This window comes from Takifugu flavidus, chromosome 18 (assembly GCF_003711565.1).
Source record: "Takifugu flavidus isolate HTHZ2018 chromosome 18, ASM371156v2, whole genome shotgun sequence".
NCBI lineage: Eukaryota > Metazoa > Chordata > Actinopteri > Tetraodontiformes > Tetraodontidae > Takifugu > Takifugu flavidus.
In genome coordinates, this window is record NC_079537.1 from 7,002,132 (window position 1) to 7,022,466 (window position 20,335).

General features: G+C 45.7%; 5 protein-coding genes across 11 annotated transcripts; 3 read left to right on the top strand and 2 right to left on the bottom strand.

Moving 5' to 3' along the window:
• The first annotated feature begins 33 nt into the window (after positions 1 to 33).
• On the top strand, positions 34 to 2,257 carry LOC130514514 (zona pellucida sperm-binding protein 3-like). The gene is made up of 10 exons (XM_057014136.1): positions 34 to 463; positions 528 to 643; positions 711 to 814; positions 878 to 1,052; positions 1,163 to 1,280; positions 1,350 to 1,432; positions 1,496 to 1,659; positions 1,725 to 1,868; positions 1,943 to 2,035; positions 2,092 to 2,257. Exons 1-10 carry the CDS (start codon positions 128 to 130, stop codon positions 2,238 to 2,240), a joined length of 1,482 nt encoding a protein of 493 aa, XP_056870116.1. The 5' UTR covers positions 34 to 127; the 3' UTR covers positions 2,241 to 2,257.
• A 432-nt stretch (positions 2,258 to 2,689) lies between these two features.
• On the top strand, positions 2,690 to 4,714 carry LOC130514515 (zona pellucida sperm-binding protein 3-like). Of its 2 annotated transcripts, none has more exons than XM_057014137.1 (8): positions 2,690 to 3,405; positions 3,487 to 3,602; positions 3,669 to 3,757; positions 3,826 to 4,003; positions 4,071 to 4,188; positions 4,265 to 4,350; positions 4,423 to 4,508; positions 4,583 to 4,714. In XM_057014137.1, the coding sequence occupies exons 1-8, from the start codon at positions 3,046 to 3,048 to the stop codon at positions 4,639 to 4,641; spliced, it is 1,092 nt and encodes a 363-aa protein (XP_056870117.1). In that variant the 5' UTR covers positions 2,690 to 3,045; the 3' UTR covers positions 4,642 to 4,714. The 2 variants fall into 2 exon arrangements, with proteins under 2 accessions (XP_056870117.1, XP_056870118.1); XM_057014138.1 differs by having other exon boundaries at positions 2,693 to 3,405; positions 4,423 to 4,490.
• A 1,378-nt stretch (positions 4,715 to 6,092) lies between these two features.
• Positions 6,093 to 9,941, top strand: c18h17orf75 (chromosome 18 C17orf75 homolog). 5 transcript variants are annotated; one of them, XM_057014163.1, is made up of 10 exons: positions 6,093 to 6,408; positions 6,613 to 6,687; positions 7,154 to 7,279; positions 7,356 to 7,484; positions 7,614 to 7,674; positions 7,758 to 7,871; positions 7,961 to 8,007; positions 8,084 to 8,223; positions 8,304 to 8,407; positions 8,852 to 9,941. In XM_057014163.1, exons 1-10 carry the CDS (start codon positions 6,266 to 6,268, stop codon positions 9,065 to 9,067), a joined length of 1,155 nt encoding a protein of 384 aa, XP_056870143.1. In that variant the 5' UTR covers positions 6,093 to 6,265; the 3' UTR covers positions 9,068 to 9,941. The 5 variants fall into 5 exon arrangements, with proteins under 5 accessions (XP_056870143.1, XP_056870140.1, XP_056870142.1 ...); XM_057014160.1 differs by having other exon boundaries at positions 6,094 to 6,408; positions 7,752 to 7,871; positions 7,943 to 8,007; XM_057014162.1 differs by having other exon boundaries at positions 6,094 to 6,408; positions 7,752 to 7,871.
• LOC130514529 (uncharacterized) lies at positions 9,582 to 12,230 on the bottom strand. Of its 2 annotated transcripts, none has more exons than XM_057014169.1 (10): positions 11,959 to 12,230; positions 11,794 to 11,871; positions 11,675 to 11,707; positions 11,398 to 11,484; positions 10,858 to 10,955; positions 10,604 to 10,767; positions 10,468 to 10,518; positions 10,314 to 10,388; positions 10,179 to 10,244; positions 9,582 to 10,101 (listed from the first exon to the last, which is right to left on the bottom strand). In XM_057014169.1, the coding sequence occupies exons 1-10, from the start codon at positions 12,019 to 12,021 to the stop codon at positions 10,010 to 10,012; spliced, it is 807 nt and encodes a 268-aa protein (XP_056870149.1). In that variant the 5' UTR covers positions 12,022 to 12,230; the 3' UTR covers positions 9,582 to 10,009. The 2 variants fall into 2 exon arrangements, with proteins under 2 accessions (XP_056870149.1, XP_056870148.1); XM_057014168.1 differs by having other exon boundaries at positions 10,592 to 10,767.
• On the bottom strand, positions 12,168 to 20,299 carry rhot1a (ras homolog family member T1a). Its single transcript, XM_057014159.1, has 19 exons — positions 19,901 to 20,299; positions 19,162 to 19,220; positions 18,998 to 19,079; positions 18,864 to 18,907; positions 18,732 to 18,785; positions 18,523 to 18,575; positions 18,147 to 18,255; positions 17,704 to 17,805; positions 17,510 to 17,608; positions 17,312 to 17,420; positions 17,053 to 17,173; positions 16,878 to 16,962; positions 16,654 to 16,799; positions 16,478 to 16,578; positions 16,260 to 16,390; positions 16,059 to 16,142; positions 15,822 to 15,944; positions 15,528 to 15,730; positions 12,168 to 13,107 (listed from the first exon to the last, which is right to left on the bottom strand). Exons 1-19 carry the CDS (start codon positions 19,935 to 19,937, stop codon positions 12,990 to 12,992), a joined length of 1,860 nt encoding a protein of 619 aa, XP_056870139.1. The 5' UTR covers positions 19,938 to 20,299; the 3' UTR covers positions 12,168 to 12,989.
• Between the last annotated feature and the right edge of the window lie 36 nt (positions 20,300 to 20,335).

The following is a 20,335-nucleotide window of genomic DNA, read 5'->3' on the forward strand; positions in this document are numbered from 1 at the left end:
CCGCTGCATAAAGTTGCCCCCCCCCCCCCAGGTTCCTCAGTAGTGCTGCTGACACAGACTGGTGTGTCGGTGTTTCGGGACAAAGTTGCTGCTTAGTGTTGCATTAACGGCGCCTTTGTGTCTCAGGATGACCCCCCTGGTTTGGCTCCTGTTGTCTGTTGGATGGTGTTCTGCTGTCCCTCCCAACCTTTTTGGTGGGAAGGCGGGGGGCCGTGACGTGCACAAAGGCTGGAAGACCCCGGAGGTGGAGCCGGAGCGGGTGAAGACTGTGGAAGTGAGCTGCCACCCCAACTCTCTGGAGATCACTGTGAAGGCGGACATGTTCGAGGTCGGCGCCCCAGTTTACAGCGACGAGCTGCGCCTGGGAGTGGATCAGCAGGATTACAACTGTCAAGCCCAAGCCTCTCCGGGAGACGAGTACACCATCCTGGTCGGACTGGGGGAGTGCGGCACCAAACACTGGGTAACTGTGGAATGAGCTGCTCCTCAGGACACGGTGATGTCATCTAAACGCTCCTGTTCCTCAGGTAACTGAAGAGTCTCTGGTCTACACAAACCTCCTCATATTCTCACCTCGGGTGACTCAGGACGGGCTCATTCGAATGGACGAAGCCGTCATTCCGATCGAGTGCCAGTATGAAAGGTGCTTCTCCTGTCTATTAAATTCAAAGACGCCTCTGCTGCCGCTCACGTGTACCATGTCTCCTCAGGAAGTACAGCCTGTCCAGCGGCTCCCTCAAGCCCACCTGGATCCCCTTCATGTCCACCCAAGCTGCGGTGGAAAACCTGTCCTTTGACATGAAGCTTGTGTCGGGTGAGTTTTTGGTTGGCCTTAAACACTTGCTCAAACTGTACACGCCAACTACTCCTGTTTCAGATGACTGGAACTACGAAAGAGGCTCCAACGTGTTTCACCTGGGTGACCTCATCCCCGTGGAGGCCTCGGTCAGAGTTGGGCACCACCTGGGCCTCCGGGTGTTTGTGAGCAGCTGCACGGCCACGCTTTCCCCGGACGCCCTCTCCCATCCCAGACACGTCTTCATCGAAAATGGGTAAACGTCAGCTTGGCTTCCAGTGTTGTGGTCTGAATCTGGGGGAGGAGCTTGTGAGGACTGAACTGTCGGGTTTGAGGTTCTTGACCCATTTCTGGCTCTTGTCGTAGGTGCTTCACTGACTCTCAGCTTCCAGATTCAAAGTCTCAGTTCTTCCCGAGGATTCAGGATGAGAAGCTCCACATGGTCATCGACGCCTTCAGGTTCCATAACCAGGACAGCGGCGAGGTTTGACTCGGTTTGGTAAATCTCTCCCAGCTGTGTCCCTCATAAATGCACGACCCGTCTCTCCCGCAGCTCTACATCACATGTCACCTGACCGCTGTACCAACCAATGACCCAGAGGCACCGCATAAGGCCTGCACATTTATGAACGGAAGGCAAGTGGCGCGTTGGAGACATCACTTTTAAAACGGACTCGGAGTAAAACGATCTATTTCCAGGTGGCGTTCGGCCGACGGCAACGATTACTCGTGTGCCAACTGTCAGACCCACGGCGGCGCCGGTCACACCGGTCACATGAAACCCAGCACTCCAGCCAAGTTTGGCCCTCGTGGCTTCGGGAAGCCAGAAAAACGGTGGAAGAGCATCGCCAAGACAAAAATGCGTAAGTTCAATGACGCCCGGGCCACTGCTGCATGAGGACACCTGCACTGACGCTGTCTCCCTCAGCGTGGGAGCAGGAAGCACAAGCGGGTCCACTGGTGGTCCTGCCCGCCGTTAGAAGCGGTCCCCTCCCTGCAGAAGTCCTTCCTCCTGTCCTCAGTAACATCATCAAGCCGTATGGCAGCCAGTGGAGGAGCGGAATCAGAGTTGGTAAGAACCATTCGATGGCATCTTCCTCCTGGTGCTAATGTCCATGCTGATGCTAACATGCGTCCATCATCTAGATCAGCCGAAGGCCCTGCTTCCTGATCCACCCTCACCAGACCAGGACGAGGACCAAACCTCTGAGGAAGAGTCAAGTGGCGACGGAATAAAAAGTAAAGTGAGATGATTAAGCATTGGCTTGATGTCCTACTAATGTGCCATCTTCCAGATGGAGGAACCAAAGGAGCTCCTGAGACAGAGTCGGCACCTATGGGTGGTGCAGCAGACCTCAGCGACGTCGTTCAGATGCCATCGGCCATGACGCCGTCCAACGAAACGATGCCAGAACATTCAGACATTCATGAGCTGACGCAATAAAGAACCAAATGAATCCATCTGTTGTGTTGTGCTGTCTGTAGTATCTGCTGCAGGTGTTCTGACACCTCAGCCTGGCTTCTCTCTAACTTTGATGCCGTCTTCCTGGAGAATGAGTTCAAACTGACTGCAAAACCTTCATGCTGATGCCCAGGGCCCATAAATGATGTATTAGCTGGGAGTGACATTAGCCATCCATGGAGATGGCTTAGTTGATGCCAGAACCTTAGAACAAGGAGGTAACTGAGGTCTTGTGGGCTGCAATCGGTTGGGTTTCTGAGGCAACCAGGTGGATGACTTTCACATGAGTTCCCACTTGCTTTAATGAAGGGGGCAGAAGGACTGGGTTGACCTCATGATTGGCTGATATCTTGCATCCCAATATTTAAAGGCTGAGCACCAACAGCTCCAGATCGGTCCTCTAACCTAGGTCATGATCCATAAAGGTGGAGTTGAGTCCAGTAGATGGAAATTTCTTCACCTCAGACCCTCAAAAATCAACCACATTAAAATGGAGATTCAGCCAAATTAGGCTACACTAAATCTCATGGCAGCTTTGTAACCAATCAGAACTTTATTAGATTGCAGGTTATTCTGCCCCATCATGGATGAATGCAAAGAAAATTTAGGATTGAAGACGACTCCAAGGCAATTTCCCCTCAGGTGTGAGTTTCAGGTGAGCCTTGTTGGTAGGCTGGCTTAACTGGGACGAGTAATTGTTCCCAGCTGTGTCGTGCGTGCCTCTGGACTGGGAAGTGTTTCTGCCACAGGGAGCTTCAGGGTTTATATCTTGAGCTCAGGCATTGTCATGAAGCTCGCTATGGTGGCCACCGCTCTGCTGCTGACCTTCGGTGTCGCTCGGGCCATTCGATATCTTAAGGAAGGGCCTGTGGTCGACGCCGAGGGGCGGCAATATAAGTCGCCCCCGCTCAGAGTTGAGGAAAAGGGACTTGGAGAACCTGCCACCTCCGCGGCCGTTCGTGTACACTGCACGGACACGTCCGTGATGGTTGTGGTGAAGGCAAACCTGTTTAAAACCGGACGCCTCAGCTCCCCTGGAGAGCTTTTCTTGGGCGAGGCCCTTGATCCTCGCTGCCAAGCTGCCGCCGCCACCAATGGCGAGTATGTGATCGTGGCTGAATTACAGGACTGTGGCTCCACGTTAACTGTGAGCTGATGTTTTTATTGGCAGATATTGGCTTATTTCCTGGGCTTTTAGGTCTTATTCTAATGTTTAGGTCATATTTAGGCATCCAAGGACTCCATGATCTACTCAAACAAGTTGGTCTTCTCACCCACCTACGGGTCAAATGGCCTTAGAAGGATCACCCGCGGCGTTAATTCCGTTTCCTGTCGCTACAAAAGGTGAGAAGCTCTGGTTGTTTTCCCCATTTTGACTGCGGTGCCTCACGTGTTAACCCTCCGGGTCAGGACACCCCCCGTGAGCAGAAACGCCCAGCAGGGCCTGACCTCCTCTGCTCCGACCCAGCACCACACATTCGCTCTGCAGCTGATGACTGGTAGGTTGGGGCTCCGATGGCGTTTATGGTCGAGCGTTCGTAAGCTGATGCTTCACTTCTCTGAGCAGACGACTGGCTTCGTGAGCGAGCCTCCAAGGTCTTCCATCTTGGAGAAACCCTGCACCTCCAGGCTTATTACGCGGCTCCAGATTCAGGACAAAGACGAGTCTTTATCGACAGCTGCGTTGCTACTCTGTCTCCTGACCCAGGATCAGTTCCAAGATACTACTTCATTGAAAACCATGGGTGAGTGTGAAGATTAGACATGTTGCTACCTACCTGCTGATTATTGGTGTTTTGTTCCCCTTCACAGGTGCCTCGTTGATACTAAACAGGGAGGACTGAACTCTCAGTTCCGGCCGAGACAGATGGATCATGCACTCCGGCTGAAGCTTGAGGTTTTCCTGTTCAACGGGGACTCCAGGAACTCGGTGAGCTTCCAAAAATGAAAGTGAAATGTGTGAGAAGACTCTAGAGTGAAATCTCTGTGGCATATTCCTCTGCTAGATCTTCATCACTTGCCAGCTGAAGGCGACCTCTAAAACGTGGGGGAGCGGCCTCATCAACAAGGCCTGTAATTATGAATGTTCCAGGTGAGTCATTGTTTCGCTGTTGCAATGGTTTGAGTGTCTCTAAGACAGAACATCTGTTTTTCTGGTCATTAGGTGGAAAAACTTGGATGGGAACGATGATGTTTGTCAATGCTGTGACGGTACCTGTTCTCAGGTCTCAGGTCAGAGACACCTTTCTGGTAAAGATGTGCTGTGTAGCTCCTGATAATAATTAATCTATCTGCAAATAATTACTGTTGCTTTAACATTCCAGAGAGCCTGACCTGTGGATCTGTATCTGTTGGCCCTTTAACGGTTTACCCCCGCAAGTAAACAAGGAACCACAGTCTGGAACTAAGCATTTCTATTGGTGTTATCCAAGACAATAAAATGTTTCCCTGAGGCATGAGTGTTCATGAATAACACATTTATTTCATGTTTAATTTCAAATGTCCTGTGTAGTGTGGAAGGAACAAATTACCTGTGTCAAAATGAAACTTTATTTTAATTCTGATGGCAGCATTAAAATCACTGAATCTAAACAGGGACACGTCACATGCGTAGTTTTGCAGCATCAATAATAATGAATATCTTAAATATGTGGCCCAAAATTCTCCTTGCCACATATGTCAAGTGTTTAAGTTTGTAACTGGATACTATCTCCAGTGTAATTTTCAAAATATTACTTGTCGCACTACTGTTTAGCGCACGTTCTCAACTTTATTGTAACTTGGTATATCTTTAATCTGCTCTTGCGATTACACGTTTGACTACGTTGCTTACTCGTAAATTGACACCGTGCGCCCTCGTGTGGTCACAAGGGGAACTGAGTCTCGAGTCGGAAATATTTTCAACTGCAGTTACACAATTTGGCCACCGGGTGGGAGCATTAACATAGAAACGAGTTACCATCAGGAGGGACAAACGGTGGGCAAACGCTCCGTGGACACACTGGTGGGCTGCCTGGGTGAGTGAGGTATGAAGTTGAAAGACCTAAAAACTCATAGGACGACGGGTGCTATCACTGGTGATGTGTCCGAAAAAGCATCAAAATATGTTACAACAATTGAGACTGTTGACTCATAAATTGACGCTGTGCGCCCTCGTGTTGCCACGCGGGGAACTGATTACTGAGTAAAGAGTCGGACTTATTTTCAACTAGTTGCATGTTTTGGCCACAGGATGGCAGCATTGGTACAGAAAAGACGTGACGTATACTATTATTTATACTTTATTAACTAACGTAACTTTCCTAATCAAACATGTTGTTTAATGTGCTGTGTTGTAAACAAAATTCTTTTTAAATCAGTGTGTAGTATGTTGATGCTGAAGATTAAGATTGGTTGAAGATTGGTTGGAAATACAAAACGGAGATCAAGAAGACAAAACGGATCACAGGCCTAAATGAAGAGTTTGCGGTCTGTTGATCAACAGTGCTGAAGGATTGTAAATAGTGTCATTAAAAGCCATCATGAAATATGGTCAAGCGCTCCGTCCACAAGGAGAATTTTTTTGGTAATTTTTTATTTGATTAAAAGTGTCGTTCATTGCGATAATTAGCAAGACAATTCTGTTTATTTTTACAGCGAATAAAAACTTAGAAAAGGATTTCAGCAACTTTATTTTTTACATTTCAAAAATCACATTGCATATTACAATTCCACACGGACAGAATAATTGCACAGAGGCGTTTAAAATTGACGTCATATTTCTGATCAGTAATGTAAATGCTAGGAACTAATATCAAACGGCATAATTTTGTAGTCGGACATAATCGACGACGTACGCAAACAATTATTGCGTATGCGAGCAGGACATGTCAACAGGAGCTGGGGGTGCTGCAGCTGTTTTAGCGGACTATCTAGTGTATTAATTTGATCCAGCCAAATCTTCGAACAGTAAATCTTAAAATAAACAAATCCGCACATACCGTTTGTATTTGGCCTGCAGCAGTGAGATGTTTACCTCGCAAACCTCGTCGTTCCAAGACTCAATTGACGTGGAAGACCGCGATGACTATGACAGTGAGGAAATTACTGGATACAGCCAGAAGACACAGCTGAATTGCTACTACACCATTTACCTTTATCAGGGAACAAGGTACCGTTTATTTTGGTTTTAAAGACAGTGTTGTTACATTTAACATAAACGAATGACTTGATGATGATGATAATAATAATAGTAGCAGATAGGTATGTGTGCATATATATATACATATAAACCTGTTGACAGTGACACTCGTGCAGGTACAACTAGAATTAAACTTTGAGAACCAGGTGATGAGTGAACTGTCAACTATCTTAGATCTGAGGCTTCTGGGGAAAATGTGGCGTGGAACCAGAGACGCGCAGACTCCACAGCCACTCAGGATGATTTTAGGTAACAAAGGAGCCGTTCATCTACTTTCGCTTTCACTTTCACCGGTCGTTGGCCTTTCCAATTGTGCTTTGGTGTAACGACAGGCTATTCCTGGAAACCCAGTCTTCATGGAACCAGTGCTTTATTCATCTTTTTTTCTGATTGGTCATTGCTGCATTGTTGAGTGACGTGATGACCATTTGGCTTTGGTTACTTTAAAGGGGCCTCCACCAGTCATGTTGGGAACAATGTAAATCTTCTGTCTGAATACAGAGTTGAAAAAAATGCTCAGTCAGCCATCATGTGTTCGACACCCATCAATACAGCATGCTTGCATCTATGTGACTCAGAGGTGTGTGTTTTATTGGCTGTGGCAATGGAGTCACCTGCTTTCTCCATCTGTGTTCCATTCACTCAGCTGGCTTCCAAATCCCTCAAGTGTCCTTCTTGCTGTTTGATTTGTCCTGATATTTCACCTCTCCCACAGCCTGACGCTTATTGACAGCAGCCTGCCAACAGAGGCGGAACCAGAGCTGCGAACCTATATATCAAGGAGGCTGAGCAAAGGAGCCCTCCTGGGGGGCATGGGTAATATTGCCACTGTAGAACTCAGGTATTAGTTCTACAAACCGTACTACAAAGCTGAATGCCAGTGATATTCAGATATGCTCATTATTTACTCTTTACAGTATTCCAGAGCAGGCGGTTGGTTGTTACTGCTGCCTGCTGGAGCAGGAAAGGTCTCCGGAACAGCCTGATGCTGATGGGAATGGTCATGTCATCTGCTTTTTGGGTGGATCTGAGAAAGGATTGAACTTATATCCTTCATCCTTGTTGTCGTTTACAGTAAATAGGCTCATATATGTCAGCCACCGCTTTGATCTAATATTTTTTTGTGCAACCTTTTACACAGAAATGCTCAGAGCTTTATTCCTCAACTAAAACACATTTAGATTAGAGCTCGATAAATACGTCCAAGGCCTGCGCAACAGCCTGCAAACCGACGAAGTATGAGAGCAAGACGACGTCGCAGTGGTACTTTTGTGTCTTCGTTCCGTAATTAGTTACATTTCTGTGCATGTCAGCTACAGAACCTCGACTCAGAGGTCCGTCCCTACCTGAGCAGATGGTATGAGGAGTCTGTGATGCACATTCACCGTGTTGTGCAGCTGGCTCAGAGCAACATCAGTTTCCTACTTCATGCTGTGAGTCCTGTCAGACCTCTGCAGTTTGTCCCAATGCAGAATGTTATAAAGGTAATTTCTTAATATGCTAGGCTCTGAGTCACACGCAGGTGGAGGTCAGGAACTCAGATGAGAAAACAAAGGTCGACGTGTCCAGGTGAGCCTTATTCTGTACGATTTGAAGTTCCTCTTTTAAATTGTAGGGTTTTTTTTACCTGCCTGTTCCCCACCAGGTTCATCAAAGCAGCAAGTTTGCAGGGTCTCTCGCAACAGGACACGAGCGCAGCGTCGCTGTGTACGGCCATGTCTGAGGAGACGCACACTGACCTGATTATAGACTGCTCCACCAGTCCGCCCACACTACTAAATGCTGGTAACCGAGGCTTAATTTATACGCAATGGAGAAAGAGACTTTGGTACCAATGCACAGTAACAGATGCACCTTCTCTGCAGTCAGCAATCGTTTCTGTGATGACTGGATTCAGGCCTTTCTAAATGCTGCAGAGCGCTGTAATCCGTTCCTGCTCAGGCAGATTCTGGAGAACTTCAAACTCAAGGTGAGCCGTGCACACAGATAATGAGTTACCATCACACGTGCACAAATAGGCGTTTGATCAGGTGGCGACCGAGATGGAAGATGATAACAGCATGTTGGCCCTCTCAAATCTTGATGTATAAAAAGTTCCCAGGGCAAAACAGTCTCCTAGCTTAAAATGTTGTATGTATTTATGTTAGTCGGGGATTCTGCCAGCACTTTGGCTAATGCGTCACCCAAGATGCATAAAAGATCGTGGCTTTAAAATGTTGCAACCTGAGAATTAATTTGTAGTTTATTTGCTTTGGTTAAAAACTTGCAAAGCGAGCCGTAAACGTCCCTTTAGCCTGTGTAAGCATCTGTAATCCAGTGGTTTTCAGTTCCACTCTCGCTCACCCTTTCCTTCCTCTTGATCTATTGCCCCCTTGAATCTAGTTTTTCACCCTCCACCGCTCTCCCTCCGCAGGCCATTCAGGACATGAACAGCCTGAAGCGTTTCGTACGTCAGGCAGAGACGAGTCATTATGCCCTGTTCCGCTGCTGCCAGTTCCTTCAGGGCTGCGGAAATGGCGACGTGTTGCTGCAGAACGCCCGAGCAGAACACTGTGACCTGCCCGAGGCCTGCAGCATCATCAGCGTCCTTGAGGAGTTCCTCAAGGAACAGGCTCAGGCGCAGGCCTGATTCTCCCTCTGCATTCTCCACTTCCTGCATCTGCTGTGCCAGCCGTAAAGCATGTAATTAACCACTAAACCCAGCACTACTGATTTAAATAAGTTATCATTTCAATCATTTGCTTCGCTGGTGCTGGTGTTGCTCCAGGATCAGCAGGAACACACGTGTCCAACATTAATTATGGGGAGTAAAAATACTATGAAATGTTGAAACTGGTTCACAGCCCAGACCAAGTTTTGAGTGACACTAGAAACCAAATATTGTGGCTGTTTTGTTGACTGCCTGGCAGCACAGCCTTGTGCTCCTTTATTGTTTTTGAGAGTTTTGCATTTCACGTAATTGTCCTTTTTCTTTTGTACCAATACCGACCTACATGACTTTTATCCATTCCTTGTTACCTCGATGTTGTTTTTCTCTGCAATGCTGTGTAATCTAGTGTTTGGTCTGTTTGGTGATATCGGATTAATCTTGCCGGTAGAATTTTCTTTCCCTCTTGACTGAAAATGAAGGCTGTACCATTCGATTCAAAAACATTATTTATCCTGTTTATTTTTACATGAACTCTTGCAGAAACAGCAAGCAGATAAACTGTAGATCATGATTAAAAATGCTCACACTAAATGTCGTAAATGTGAACCCATAAGTTGGTGTCATCAACCCAGTCCTAGAAGGGCCACTAGGTTTTCTGTCCTGCCCAGTTTTTCCAAAGGAAACTGGGATCCCGGGTGAGAGTAGGTGTTGAGCTGAGAACCCTGATGGATTGCAGGTCTCACAGGACTGGGTCGAACACTAACGAGCTAAAGAGTCGTTTCAGTTGAAATTGTAAGGTGCTTCCAAATGTCTGTGTCTTGTGCTGGAACTGAGATTAAAAACCACGCGCGAACCCCCTTGTTGCATTTCTCAGGTGTGAAACCAACATTCCGGCCTCTCAACACTGAGCACAGGTGGGTTTTATGGCATTGGGTGGAGCTTTGCTTCAGGTAACCCTCCGTCCTTCCAGGCCTCGTATCCTCCACTAGGCTTCCTCGGTACCGTCCTCTGAGCTGAAAGTTTCAAACATGCAAAAATGCATCGATGCAAAGCTGGAAAAAGGACACTCACTAGGACACTAACTATTTACCTGAAGTGTAATCAGGTATCTTCCTTAACAGGGCACTCGGAACGTCATAGATATTCTCCGTATCACCTGCAGGTTTAGAAAACAGACACAATAATTATATTATTCGTTACACTTAAATGACATTTCTAAAGTCACCTGGGTGTGCTGGAGCACTCATGTTTGAGGAAGGAACGTCGTACAGGCTTTCCATCTCTGCTCTGAGTTCACGACCTTGTAATTAAAACAGTGGGAACAGTTTGTCACCATCTCATAATCCCTGTCAGATGCCAACGTACAGTCACAATCATACCTTTCCTAATAGGCAGGACATCATAGTGATCCTCTGCACTGACAGTAGCAGCTGAAAAAAGAACGACAATGGGGATTTAACTCAGATCAAGAAGCTCATGGGTTAAATATTTGATGTTTATCACCATGGTAATCACAGGCTGGCGGTATGGTCCTGCAAATGTGGGCCTGTGGCAGACTGGTGGGGGAGGGGAGGCTTCTGATCTCATAGGGAGTGTTGTCTGCAGGGGCAGAGAGGGGCCGAGAAGGCAGGCTCTCCGTCCCATTGCTCTCCTCCGTTTGCTGCTGATAAACTTCCTGACTGAGGAGGAGGAGAAGACACGTCGACTCAGATTCTACAGGTCACACCTGGATTAGCGTAGCTCAAGTTCTCGATCAGAGTGGCGCTGACTGTGTGCTTCTGAAGGTTGAGGCCCACGATGCAGAGAGATGCATGGCCTGCCAAAGGTGTCCTACCCACCGCTGTCTCAGTTCTGCAGATTCTGCAGCCTACACACACACACACACACCCATTGTACTTGTACTCATGAAAAGCTGACCTGGTAGCGCGATCTGTTCAATAATTTGGTCCTTGCTATAGAGCAAGTACAAGAATACACACGGCTTGTGGGGCCGTTTTCATTGTCTTACGGCCCATGTGGGTTATGGGCTGTAATCCAGCCACAGTTTCTGTCCTCCCGGGCAAAATACTCCTCACCTGGGTTCCCACTTGTCTTGGTTTTTCTGCCCTGGGGGACAAATAACACGGCTGCATTGTGGCCCTGAGGACTGGGTTTTGCCACTCGTGCAGCCAAACCTGAATCTTTACCAGTTTCCACCTTAAACTGAAATTCTAAATCACTAAATCCATGCGGTAACTTTAAATGAAACTCGGACAGCATGGAGTGGGTGAAATCCTCAAAAACAGGAGGCCACAGTGACGGTGACTCACGAGCAGTTTTCTCTTTCCGTTTTTCATGTTGATCTCGAACATGAAGCGTTTACTGCCGGCCTTGTGGACCTCTCGCACCGACTGCACCTGAAACCAGCAGCGCACATTTGCAACAGAGGAAGTGGCATTTTCCAAAGAGACATGCTATTGCTGGTATTTTAGATACTGTATGGACCTGGATCTATGAACCTGACCAGTTTAACATACTGTACACCCCCTCTATGGACAGACACATTTAAGGCTAACATGTAACAAATGCTTCAATAGATAGACTTACTGTGCAAATGTAATAATTTCCTCTCAGGTTCAGCTGTGGGGAGACAGCACTTATTAATCAAAGATTTTTGTTTTCATCTATTTAAAAATGAGACTATACTCACGCAAAGGTTCACTTACAGCATTGCCATTCATTTTTGTATAGAAGAACAAGGTTGCGTTTTGAAGCCTGAACCAATACGTCGCCCACCTGACCCTCTGTCATGTTGGACACAGCCGAGCAGCACGTTACATCGCTGCCCCGGAATTACTGGAAAATCACTTCAAACAAATAAAGCTACATACCATCGTATCTTTTCTTTTTTGTAAAAAGCTCTCAAGAAATATCTTGGTCTCGTTTACAGCCATGTTGGTCCCTGGTGTTCACCGTTTGATCTCTACCTGTTTGTGTGCGTGACTTCCTGCAAACACACATCATTTACTCACTTCTGTATTCACAGAAGTCATATAAAAGGTTGATCTTGTATTGAAATTCACTGAACCACAGCCACGTATTTGCTGTAAATGTTGTTTATTCCAGATGTTTAAAAACATTTGCCTCATTTTTAAGATTGCTTTACATCTCATCTACTAACGTGTTAATAACTGCGCGATGATTTTGTTCTATACTTTACTGTAAATGCTGGAAAACCAGAATGAGAAAACAAACAAACATGTTTTTATGGTGAGACATGGTGGCGGGTTTCATAGCACATCTTCTTACCGTGAGGTGTCTCCCGTTTCATAAAAATATAACGAAGAACAAAAAGCTCTACAGGGAAAAATGAAACCAGTCATGATACACCGGGACGCATCCCATAATACTAAATATAAAAATGCATGGAAAATGGAATTCCCTCTGTTTCATGCAGTGCACTCACAACAGACAAAAAACAAAGAGGTTAATAAATAAACAAGTTCATGACCTTTATAGTGTTAACTGTAACACTGACGTCTGTTACTTCTGGTTGCTGCACTCTCTGGGGAGGTTTACAGATGTAATATACTGCATATACATCAACTATAAAACAGATTCAAGTCCCTTTGCATGGCTGCCTCTGTCCTCTCCACTCATCTAAATGAATAATGACTGACCTGAGAAAAAGAATTTCATCAGCTGACGACATCACGACTGTGAAACATTAAAATCAACCTCTGTCCGCATAAAATAACCAAAACACTGTTGCTTCAATGCATATAAAATGGTTTTCCTCAGCATTTTCTTTGTGTTGTAAGGGAATAAAGGACGTGGCCAGGAGGGGTCAACCAGGTTTTTAGTCTTTCGGGTAAGAATGGAAGGGGCAGCGTCACCAGAGGGAGCCGACGCGGCCGTCCCATCACCGCTGTTTGAGAAGTGCTCTGTACATAGCGAAGCCCAGCACGGCGCACACAGTGGCACCGAGGCTCGCTCGCAGCCAGAAGGTGGAGTTCTTCAGGTCCGCCTGAGCCATGTGCCTGTGAAAGACAGCAGAAGGCGGAGAACAGGTGAGGGGAGATGGCGTTCACCGAGGGGCAAAAGGGAGGAGCTTTCAGCCGTCTGGCAAAATCAGGTTCTCACGTCTAATGTCAAACACATTGATTAAATTTGTTTAATCACATCGGGATGAGAGGAAGGAGAAGGAGATGCTGCGATTTCCTCTTAAATTTGGACAAAGACCTGCCATATAAACACCATCATATAGTCCATCAATCCCACAGGAACTATCCAAATGTTTATTCCTTTGCTTTAGGTTTGGTGAGGTTGCCACTCTACAGGCGGGTTCTGATTTTACCTTCTTAACATAATTAGTTGATCAGAGTAGGTCTTCATAAAGATGGACCCCTCTGTGTTTGAGCCTCCTCCAGCCCAGCCAGCACACCATCAGGCGGCGCTGGGAGACACTTCATATGAAGTGAGACTGCAGCTGGGATTAATTCCACATCAGCCAACTCTAACCAGCCCAAACATCAGACTCAAACACGAACGTATGTGCGTTCAAACGACACTGCACACTTCAGGCAACAAATACGTACACAGCAAATTACTGTGGAAATGATTCCTAAACATGCCCTTTTAACAGTATACAGCTCAGTGGATGCAGCTTAATATGTAACTCAATTATGTCTACATTAGTGATTCCAAATCAGCAGATTCTCATCATAGTCCAATACAACGGCCCAATTTTAGTTGCCGTAAAAGGAGGAACACAAACTGGTGACGGAGTGAGGAAGCAAAGCGAGGGAACAAATCAGGAGCAGCGTGTCAGAGGGTCACGACATGCAACAAGAAGAGGAAGGGCAGCCAAAAACATATATGAGAACACCTATGGAATGGAAGAGGAGAAAGACAGACAAGAAAAAGAGGGTGAACTGACAGGACGACTGGCGGAGCCGTGAATTAAGTCTAAACATGAATAAATATTTATTCTAAATTTCTAAATGTCTGAATCCTCAACCCACAGAGGACAGATTCAAATGTCCTTCCTGGGTCCAGAATCCAAAAAAGGAATCAAAACTGAAAACTTCAAATACTTTTTGAAAAGTTGATGCCATTTCCTTAAAGAAGTAAATGGGTCATTGTTGCATAACAAGCCTTCAAATTGTTCTGCGTAGACTTCCATGAGGTTTTCAGTTTGAAGCACAAACCAAACCAATGTTTGTGTTTTACTCATTAATTGTAGAGATTACGTGGCTGTTAGTGAAGATTTACACCTTGCATATCCACAGCAGGAGAGAACGTAGCAAACACTCTTTAAATCACCAATTTGTTATTTTATAAGTGTGTAAATGTGTTTAGTAAAGTCTGCACCAAGCATGCCAATAGCGTGCAGCTGTTTCCCGTTTGCAGACACGGTCACCTGCCTGGTTAGCAGCTTGATCAGCAGCTTGTTAGCAGTGATCAGAGAGGAGGGGGTCTGGCTGGAGCTGCAGCAGAGACCAGGAGAACTCAACTTTGATTGGAGGGTGATGGAAAACGTAGCAAAGTTTCTTCTATTATTGATCAGCGCTGAATGAAATATAACTGTCCCAACCCGAGAATATATTTTGAAGTTTTTTGAACCCTTTAAATGGTTCAACCCCCCCCTCAAAACCTTTTTGAGAATAAAAATCTGAATATTAAAAATAACAGCAACAGTAAGTTATTGTTGTACAGACCGGACATTTCTGTCAGTCAATCCATGTTTTAGCCCCGCCCCTTTAGATTACAGACTACTGCAATTGTTATGTGGGACAACGCAATAAACTGGAGGACAAAGGACAGAAAAGAAGTGCAAACCAAACTGAACGGACAGAGGACAGAAGACACAGCCCAGAAGTAACTTACAAGGCTCTGATGACAAGATTAGCAGAGTATCTAACATAGTATCAAACATTATGTCATTTAGTCTAGAAAAAGAAGATATTGCCACTCTCATCTGTAATCTATTTCGAGCAGTGGATATGCAATGTAAACCTGACAACTTCAGGGGAGAAGGAGCCTCTACGTGACCTAATCAGGAGGTTTATCCCGAGGGTGGGAAGCACAGAGGTAGACGTCACTACTAGATTAAGAAAATGCTACGTTTGTTTCTACGTATCAACCTGTTGAAAACGACCCTGCGGAGTTGGGCCTTTATACTGCGCAGCAGCTCCAACCTGAGGAGGTTCTGACACAGGCAATAAGTGCACCTGTTGCAGCCGCACAAGCAGCGGCGACGGACATGGCTGCAGAGAGACAAGAGACGTGTGCATTCACCACTACGCAGAGATAACACACGAGACGAGAAGGCTACAGCCCGAATACAACAGACAGTTCATTTGTGTCCTTCAACAACAGACTTTAAAAAATGTATTTAGTCAATTAAAAACTCAAGAGCAGAGAGCAAAGATGGGCCTATGAGAGGTGTAACACTCACGGATACATGGCCATGGTGGTGAGTCTGGTGTAGAGTTCTTTGCCGAGTGGGTCGCTGGTGTTGCACGTGAACGGTTGAGGAGGATGGAGCTTGTGTTTGCGACAGAATTCCAGCGGAGGAAGGCTGTAGTGCTGCCGTACTTCGTGCAGGTCCGACTTGGCTGCAATCACCACACACGGGATTTTGCTGTCCATGAAGTATTGCTGCCAAACACATCCAGTCATCCAGATTAAACCCGTTTGATTACAAAGAGATGCGGCAGTTTGCCCCCCAGTCCCGGCCTCTGAAACGTACCTTATAGGTTTTGGCACAGTATTCGAAAGAGCGCGGATCGTTGACGTCATACACCAGGCACACCACGTCACAGGCGAGGTCGGCCTCTGACAGGAAGTCGAAATCTGGCATCACCTCATGGAGCTGGTGTACAGAGAAGGGGGAGAGAGGGAAGATGGAGGGAGGGAAGATGGGTGGGTGGATCATCACATTGTAGCAGCATTGTCACTCTACTGTGTAGCAGCTGTCGGTCCTTACCAGCAGATACTTCTCCTGACCATAAACATAAGTTGTGTTAATGGCATACAAAGACTTGTGGTCTTCTCGAATTCGCTGTTGCCTCTGGAGTGGATGAAAAACAGGGATCAAAAGAGGTGTAAACGGGAATTTGGTGTCAGTGACGCATCAGTTCATAAGCACACGGAGGCTTCGCTGAAGAGTGCTGACTGGTTATTTTACCTGAAGGTTCTTCCCCAAAAAAGCTTGCAGGAATCCACTCTTCCCGCTGCCCTGGGCCCCCAAGACATTGCAGCGGAAGACGCTGCGCTGCGTCTGCTTCTTCTGCAGATCGATGCGCTTGTTTCGCGTTACTAAAAACAGGAAACGCACATCATCTCACGTATAAAAATATAGAAATGATGCAAACACAAATGTGCATAAAGGAACGATTGACTCACCTGTGATTGCAGCTGCTTGGGACTCATGTTCATAGATGATAGAGTAACCAAGGTAACCCAGGTACTCCAAGCTGCGTTGTACGTCTAGATACGTGGTCAGTCTGCCCCAACAAACACGCGCCACAGTGAGCAGAAAGTTGGTGTAATTTGACAAGATCCACAAGTTTAACACTCACGTCCACTGTGAGAGATATCCCTGGTAGGTGATCCATCCCTGATCATTAGTGCAAACGGTGTTGTTGACATCTGGACCCCAGGGCATGTAGGGAAACACTTTGAACAGGTCTTTCAACTCCTCTGGAGAGAGTGCACAATCTCTATCCTAGAGCAAGTCAAAACCCCACACGTTCAGAAGCAGCTCAGGACCACTTGAACATAAGCTCCAACGGGAAACACTCACTTTGTCGTGTTTGTCAAAAATACTCTGAAGGAAGAGGTAAGCATTGTGGTTGAGCTCGGTGGTGCAGTCAGGAGGAATTTTGATCCTGCAGTTGACGTGAAAAACATGAACTTACAAGACTCTCACGCATTCTTCCTGTTTTTGTTTTTTTAAACGGTCAGCTGACAGTACTTACAGGGGAAACAGATATTCCTGCGTGAGTTCCAGGTCGTCATCATAGCCAAACCTCCTCAGAACAGTCCAGGTGGTCTCATGTCGACCTCGCTGGATAAAGAGGGTGTGCAGGAACAGGAAGCCTGCAATGATGAGGGTCAATGATGGAAGAACGCAAAGGTTCAGTCATGATTCCAAAAAGATGGGAGAGAATAAAGGGATATCAGGAAAGTTAAATCATGGCGAGTTTACGATCAAATATTAAGAAGAAATAATCTAACCTTTGAGTGTGAGCCCATTATCCTTAACACCATCTGCCATGTTCCTCCTGACAACGTTCTTTACATCCTCTAAGGCCTGAGGTGCCAGCGGTGTATTGAAGCATGTTCTCTTCAAAATAAAAAGACGCACATGATACACATGTCCTGAGACATTTTTGTCTCCAGGAGACACTGATGTTGCAGAGCGTGAGGCTTTACCTGGAAAAAGTTGAGCTCATTGTCATTGAGGATGCCGTCGTTGTCCAAGTCTGATACTTTGAAGATTCTAGTTAAAGCCTTGATACAAGATGGTTTCAACTGGGGACAGCAAACACACAATGATCCTGGTGCTTAGAACTAGATTCGGATTTATATTCATAGACTTAAATCAGTGTCTAAAGCCCAAATCTCACCTCCTTCTCCTCTGGGCAATACAAGGGTCCTGTTGGGTGAAGAACTGCTTTCTGGGCATAGTAGAAAAGTTCCGAGATGTTCTTCAGGTTTTTGGCAGAGCACTGAGGAAAAAACGAGGCACGTTGGAATGTATTTTTGAAAAAGAACTCTCTCTCCAACTGAATCTGCATGGGTCCTCACGTCCACCACTTTAACCTTGTAACCAAGAGAGCACATGCCAAGTGGGGGCATGACCGAGCTGACTCTTATCACCGTCATGTGCTTTCTCCAAGCTTCAACACAGTTTGTCAGGCTGCACACATTAGCTGCAGTTCAAGGGTTTAGCTACCTTTATATTCAGAACTCTGTTCCAATTGCTTTGCTATTCCGAACAACTAAATATCCTTGCTTCAAAAGCACCAAAACATGAATAAATGTGTGCTAACAGGAGTTGATAGCTTACTTCTACACAGGTCTCTATGTCTTGGTATTGATTCATAATGGGCAGAATGGTCTCCATGCTGCTGTGTTCCACCAGGTCCGATTTATTCCCCACAAGGATTAATGGTACCCTGCAACAAAATCTTTTATTAGCAAATTATATCTGTGCCGGGTTGATGAAAAGATTTCTCCGACACATGTTGGACTAGTTAATTAGACAAAATTAGACATTTTATATACTACACAGCTTTTCTGCAACACTACAAATGATCTATTATAGTTTCAATAAGCTCTAATATTGAAGTAATTGTAATAATTTGTGTTCTTGTTCAAGATCAAACCTACTGATCAAATTTGATTTGTAAGCCATTAACAAACATGCCAATACGTCAACAAACCTGCTGTCCTTGTCTGTCCTGTCATTAATGAGGGGGATCCAGTGGCTGGTCACCTAGGACAGTAATGATAATGATCAAAAACCCTGCTGAGCCAAAATCCATTAAAGCCAGAATTTAAGCTTATTAGCTGCCCCAAAATCAACAGCATCATTTTACTGCAGCCACGGGTTCAATGAACTGCAGTGGATGCAGAGAGAACTCATGCTCACCTTTTCTATTGATTTCTTGTTGTTGACTGAGTAAACTATACAGATGACATTTGCCTGCAGGAAAAAAGAAGCAATGAGAATTTTTCATGCACGTGGGAAAAGTGCAGGTCGTAAAAATGTGCAAGATCCTACCTTGGATATCTCTTGGTAGAGCTGCTCCTCTGACTGTTCGGCTTCTGAAGGGGACACCAAAGACATGTCTGTGTGTAAGTTAAAGACAACATGTTGTTCATGAAGCGGTTATTCCATATTTATGTGTAGTTCACCCGAGTAATCCACAATGTGTGTGGGGACCCTCTCTGGGGTGACATCAGCTGGGATGGTGATCTCCTCGGCGCGGAGCGGAACCTGGAACATGGGCAGAATCAAACACACTGAAAATAATGGACTGTGACCACAATTTGAGCCCTGACTGGCTGTTGGTACATACCTCATCAGGGAACTCCTCACTGACCAGTGACATTATTAGGGATGTCTTCCCCACCTTAGCTGCAGGGGCACACAACATGTTATTCTTACATTACATCACAAGCAAAAAACATAATTAAAACAGTGAAAGGACGAAATTGGGAGCAGAAGCGAGTTTATTTATGTGGGTGGGCACATCTTTAAGATAGTGGAATTGTAGCTACAGTAAAAGAATTCTTCTATTGCAAAATTAAGGAAAATATAAGCTTGTATCCATATCTATCTATCCATCTAGACTAGTCTTAATTTAATATCATCATACTAGACTGATAAAATAACAATTTTCCAAACTGGACAAGGTCTGATGACACTGTATGTGTTACCAAAGGGGGAATAATTTCATGCTTTTTCGGAACATAAGACTGGGACACCTTCGTAGTTAAAGTCCGTCTGGTGATTTAATCTGATGCGTTTATCCTGAGGACTTATATAAAAATATTGAAATACACATCATTCATCATGAAATTTTCGAGGGTTGGCGTTCAAAACCATAGCAACCTAAGACACAGGGTAGGTAAGTGTACTATTTTTACACTTGCTGCTGTACAATGTTGGTGTACGATTCTCAAACTCCATTAATGAGCAACAAACCTTCCCATTTCACAAGCACGCTTTTTGATTTGCCTGGCGATAGCTCTGGCTTTTAGCTTCTTCACTAGCTTTATAGCCTTTTTAGAAAACCAGGAGCTAATCATACTTACGTTCCCCTACAAGCAGTATCCTCACGTCTTTCCTCATGTTTGAGCGTGCTTTTCACGGCAAAAAGGAGGCTTTATTGTCTCATATAGTCCCGGGGACGCCGTCCTCTTGCAGCTTACCAACCCCAGGCCTGCGCAGTCAGGTCCTGCGCTGTCAAACTCTCGGCGCCTTTGTAGGACAAAACGGACGCACAGTTTTGGAAGGACCCTCGGCTTTCCTACTCCGCTTTTCCCTGCTTGGGAGTTCTACTCTCGGCAAGGATATAATTTGAAAAATAGTTTGTGATACATAATGCCTACAATCCCATGTTAATTGGTGGTTTCTGCAGCTCCCCGGTGTTCCGACGCGGATATTTCATGAGCATGCCCGACCTCCAACACCCGGCAACTACGGGTGGCCGTGCAGGACAAACTTTATTACAGCGCCAACGCGTTTAG

What these genes read in the sequence shown, in the direction of transcription:
- LOC130514514 (XM_057014136.1), top strand. Translation starts at nt 128, where the DNA reads ATGACCCCCCTGGTTTGGCTCCTGTTGTCTGTTGGATGGTGTTCTGCT. An exon ending in ATAACCAGGACAGCGGCGAG is followed by an intron (nt 1,281 to 1,349) that starts GTTTGACTCGGT and finishes TCTCTCCCGCAG; the next exon opens with CTCTACATCACATGTCACCT. An exon ending in CATCGCCAAGACAAAAATGC is followed by an intron (nt 1,660 to 1,724) that starts GTAAGTTCAATG and finishes TGTCTCCCTCAG; the next exon opens with CGTGGGAGCAGGAAGCACAA.
- LOC130514515 (XM_057014137.1), top strand. Translation starts at nt 3,046, where the DNA reads ATGAAGCTCGCTATGGTGGCCACCGCTCTGCTGCTGACCTTCGGTGTC. An exon ending in TACTTCATTGAAAACCATGG is followed by an intron (nt 4,004 to 4,070) that starts GTGAGTGTGAAG and finishes TCCCCTTCACAG; the next exon opens with GTGCCTCGTTGATACTAAAC. An exon ending in ACGGGGACTCCAGGAACTCG is followed by an intron (nt 4,189 to 4,264) that starts GTGAGCTTCCAA and finishes TTCCTCTGCTAG; the next exon opens with ATCTTCATCACTTGCCAGCT.
- c18h17orf75 (XM_057014160.1), top strand. Translation starts at nt 6,266, where the DNA reads ATGTTTACCTCGCAAACCTCGTCGTTCCAAGACTCAATTGACGTGGAA. An exon ending in TCAGTTTCCTACTTCATGCT is followed by an intron (nt 7,872 to 7,942) that starts GTGAGTCCTGTC and finishes TTAATATGCTAG; the next exon opens with GCTCTGAGTCACACGCAGGT. An exon ending in ACAAAGGTCGACGTGTCCAG is followed by an intron (nt 8,008 to 8,083) that starts GTGAGCCTTATT and finishes GTTCCCCACCAG; the next exon opens with GTTCATCAAAGCAGCAAGTT.
- LOC130514529 (XM_057014168.1), bottom strand. Translation starts at nt 12,021, where the DNA reads ATGGCTGTAAACGAGACCAAGATATTTCTTGAGAGCTTTTTACAAAAA. An exon ending in CAAAAATGAATGGCAATGCT is followed by an intron (nt 11,708 to 11,793) that starts GTAAGTGAACCT and finishes GTCTCCCCACAG; the next exon opens with CTGAACCTGAGAGGAAATTA. An exon ending in GATACCTGATTACACTTCAG is followed by an intron (nt 10,102 to 10,178) that starts GTAAATAGTTAG and finishes TGAAACTTTCAG; the next exon opens with CTCAGAGGACGGTACCGAGG.
- rhot1a (XM_057014159.1), bottom strand. Translation starts at nt 19,937, where the DNA reads ATGAGGAAAGACGTGAGGATACTGCTTGTAGGGGAAC. An exon ending in TCTACCAAGAGATATCCAAG is followed by an intron (nt 18,786 to 18,863) that starts GTAGGATCTTGC and finishes TTTTTCCTGCAG; the next exon opens with GCAAATGTCATCTGTATAGT. An exon ending in CCAAGCAGCTGCAATCACAG is followed by an intron (nt 16,391 to 16,477) that starts GTGAGTCAATCG and finishes TCCTGTTTTTAG; the next exon opens with TAACGCGAAACAAGCGCATC.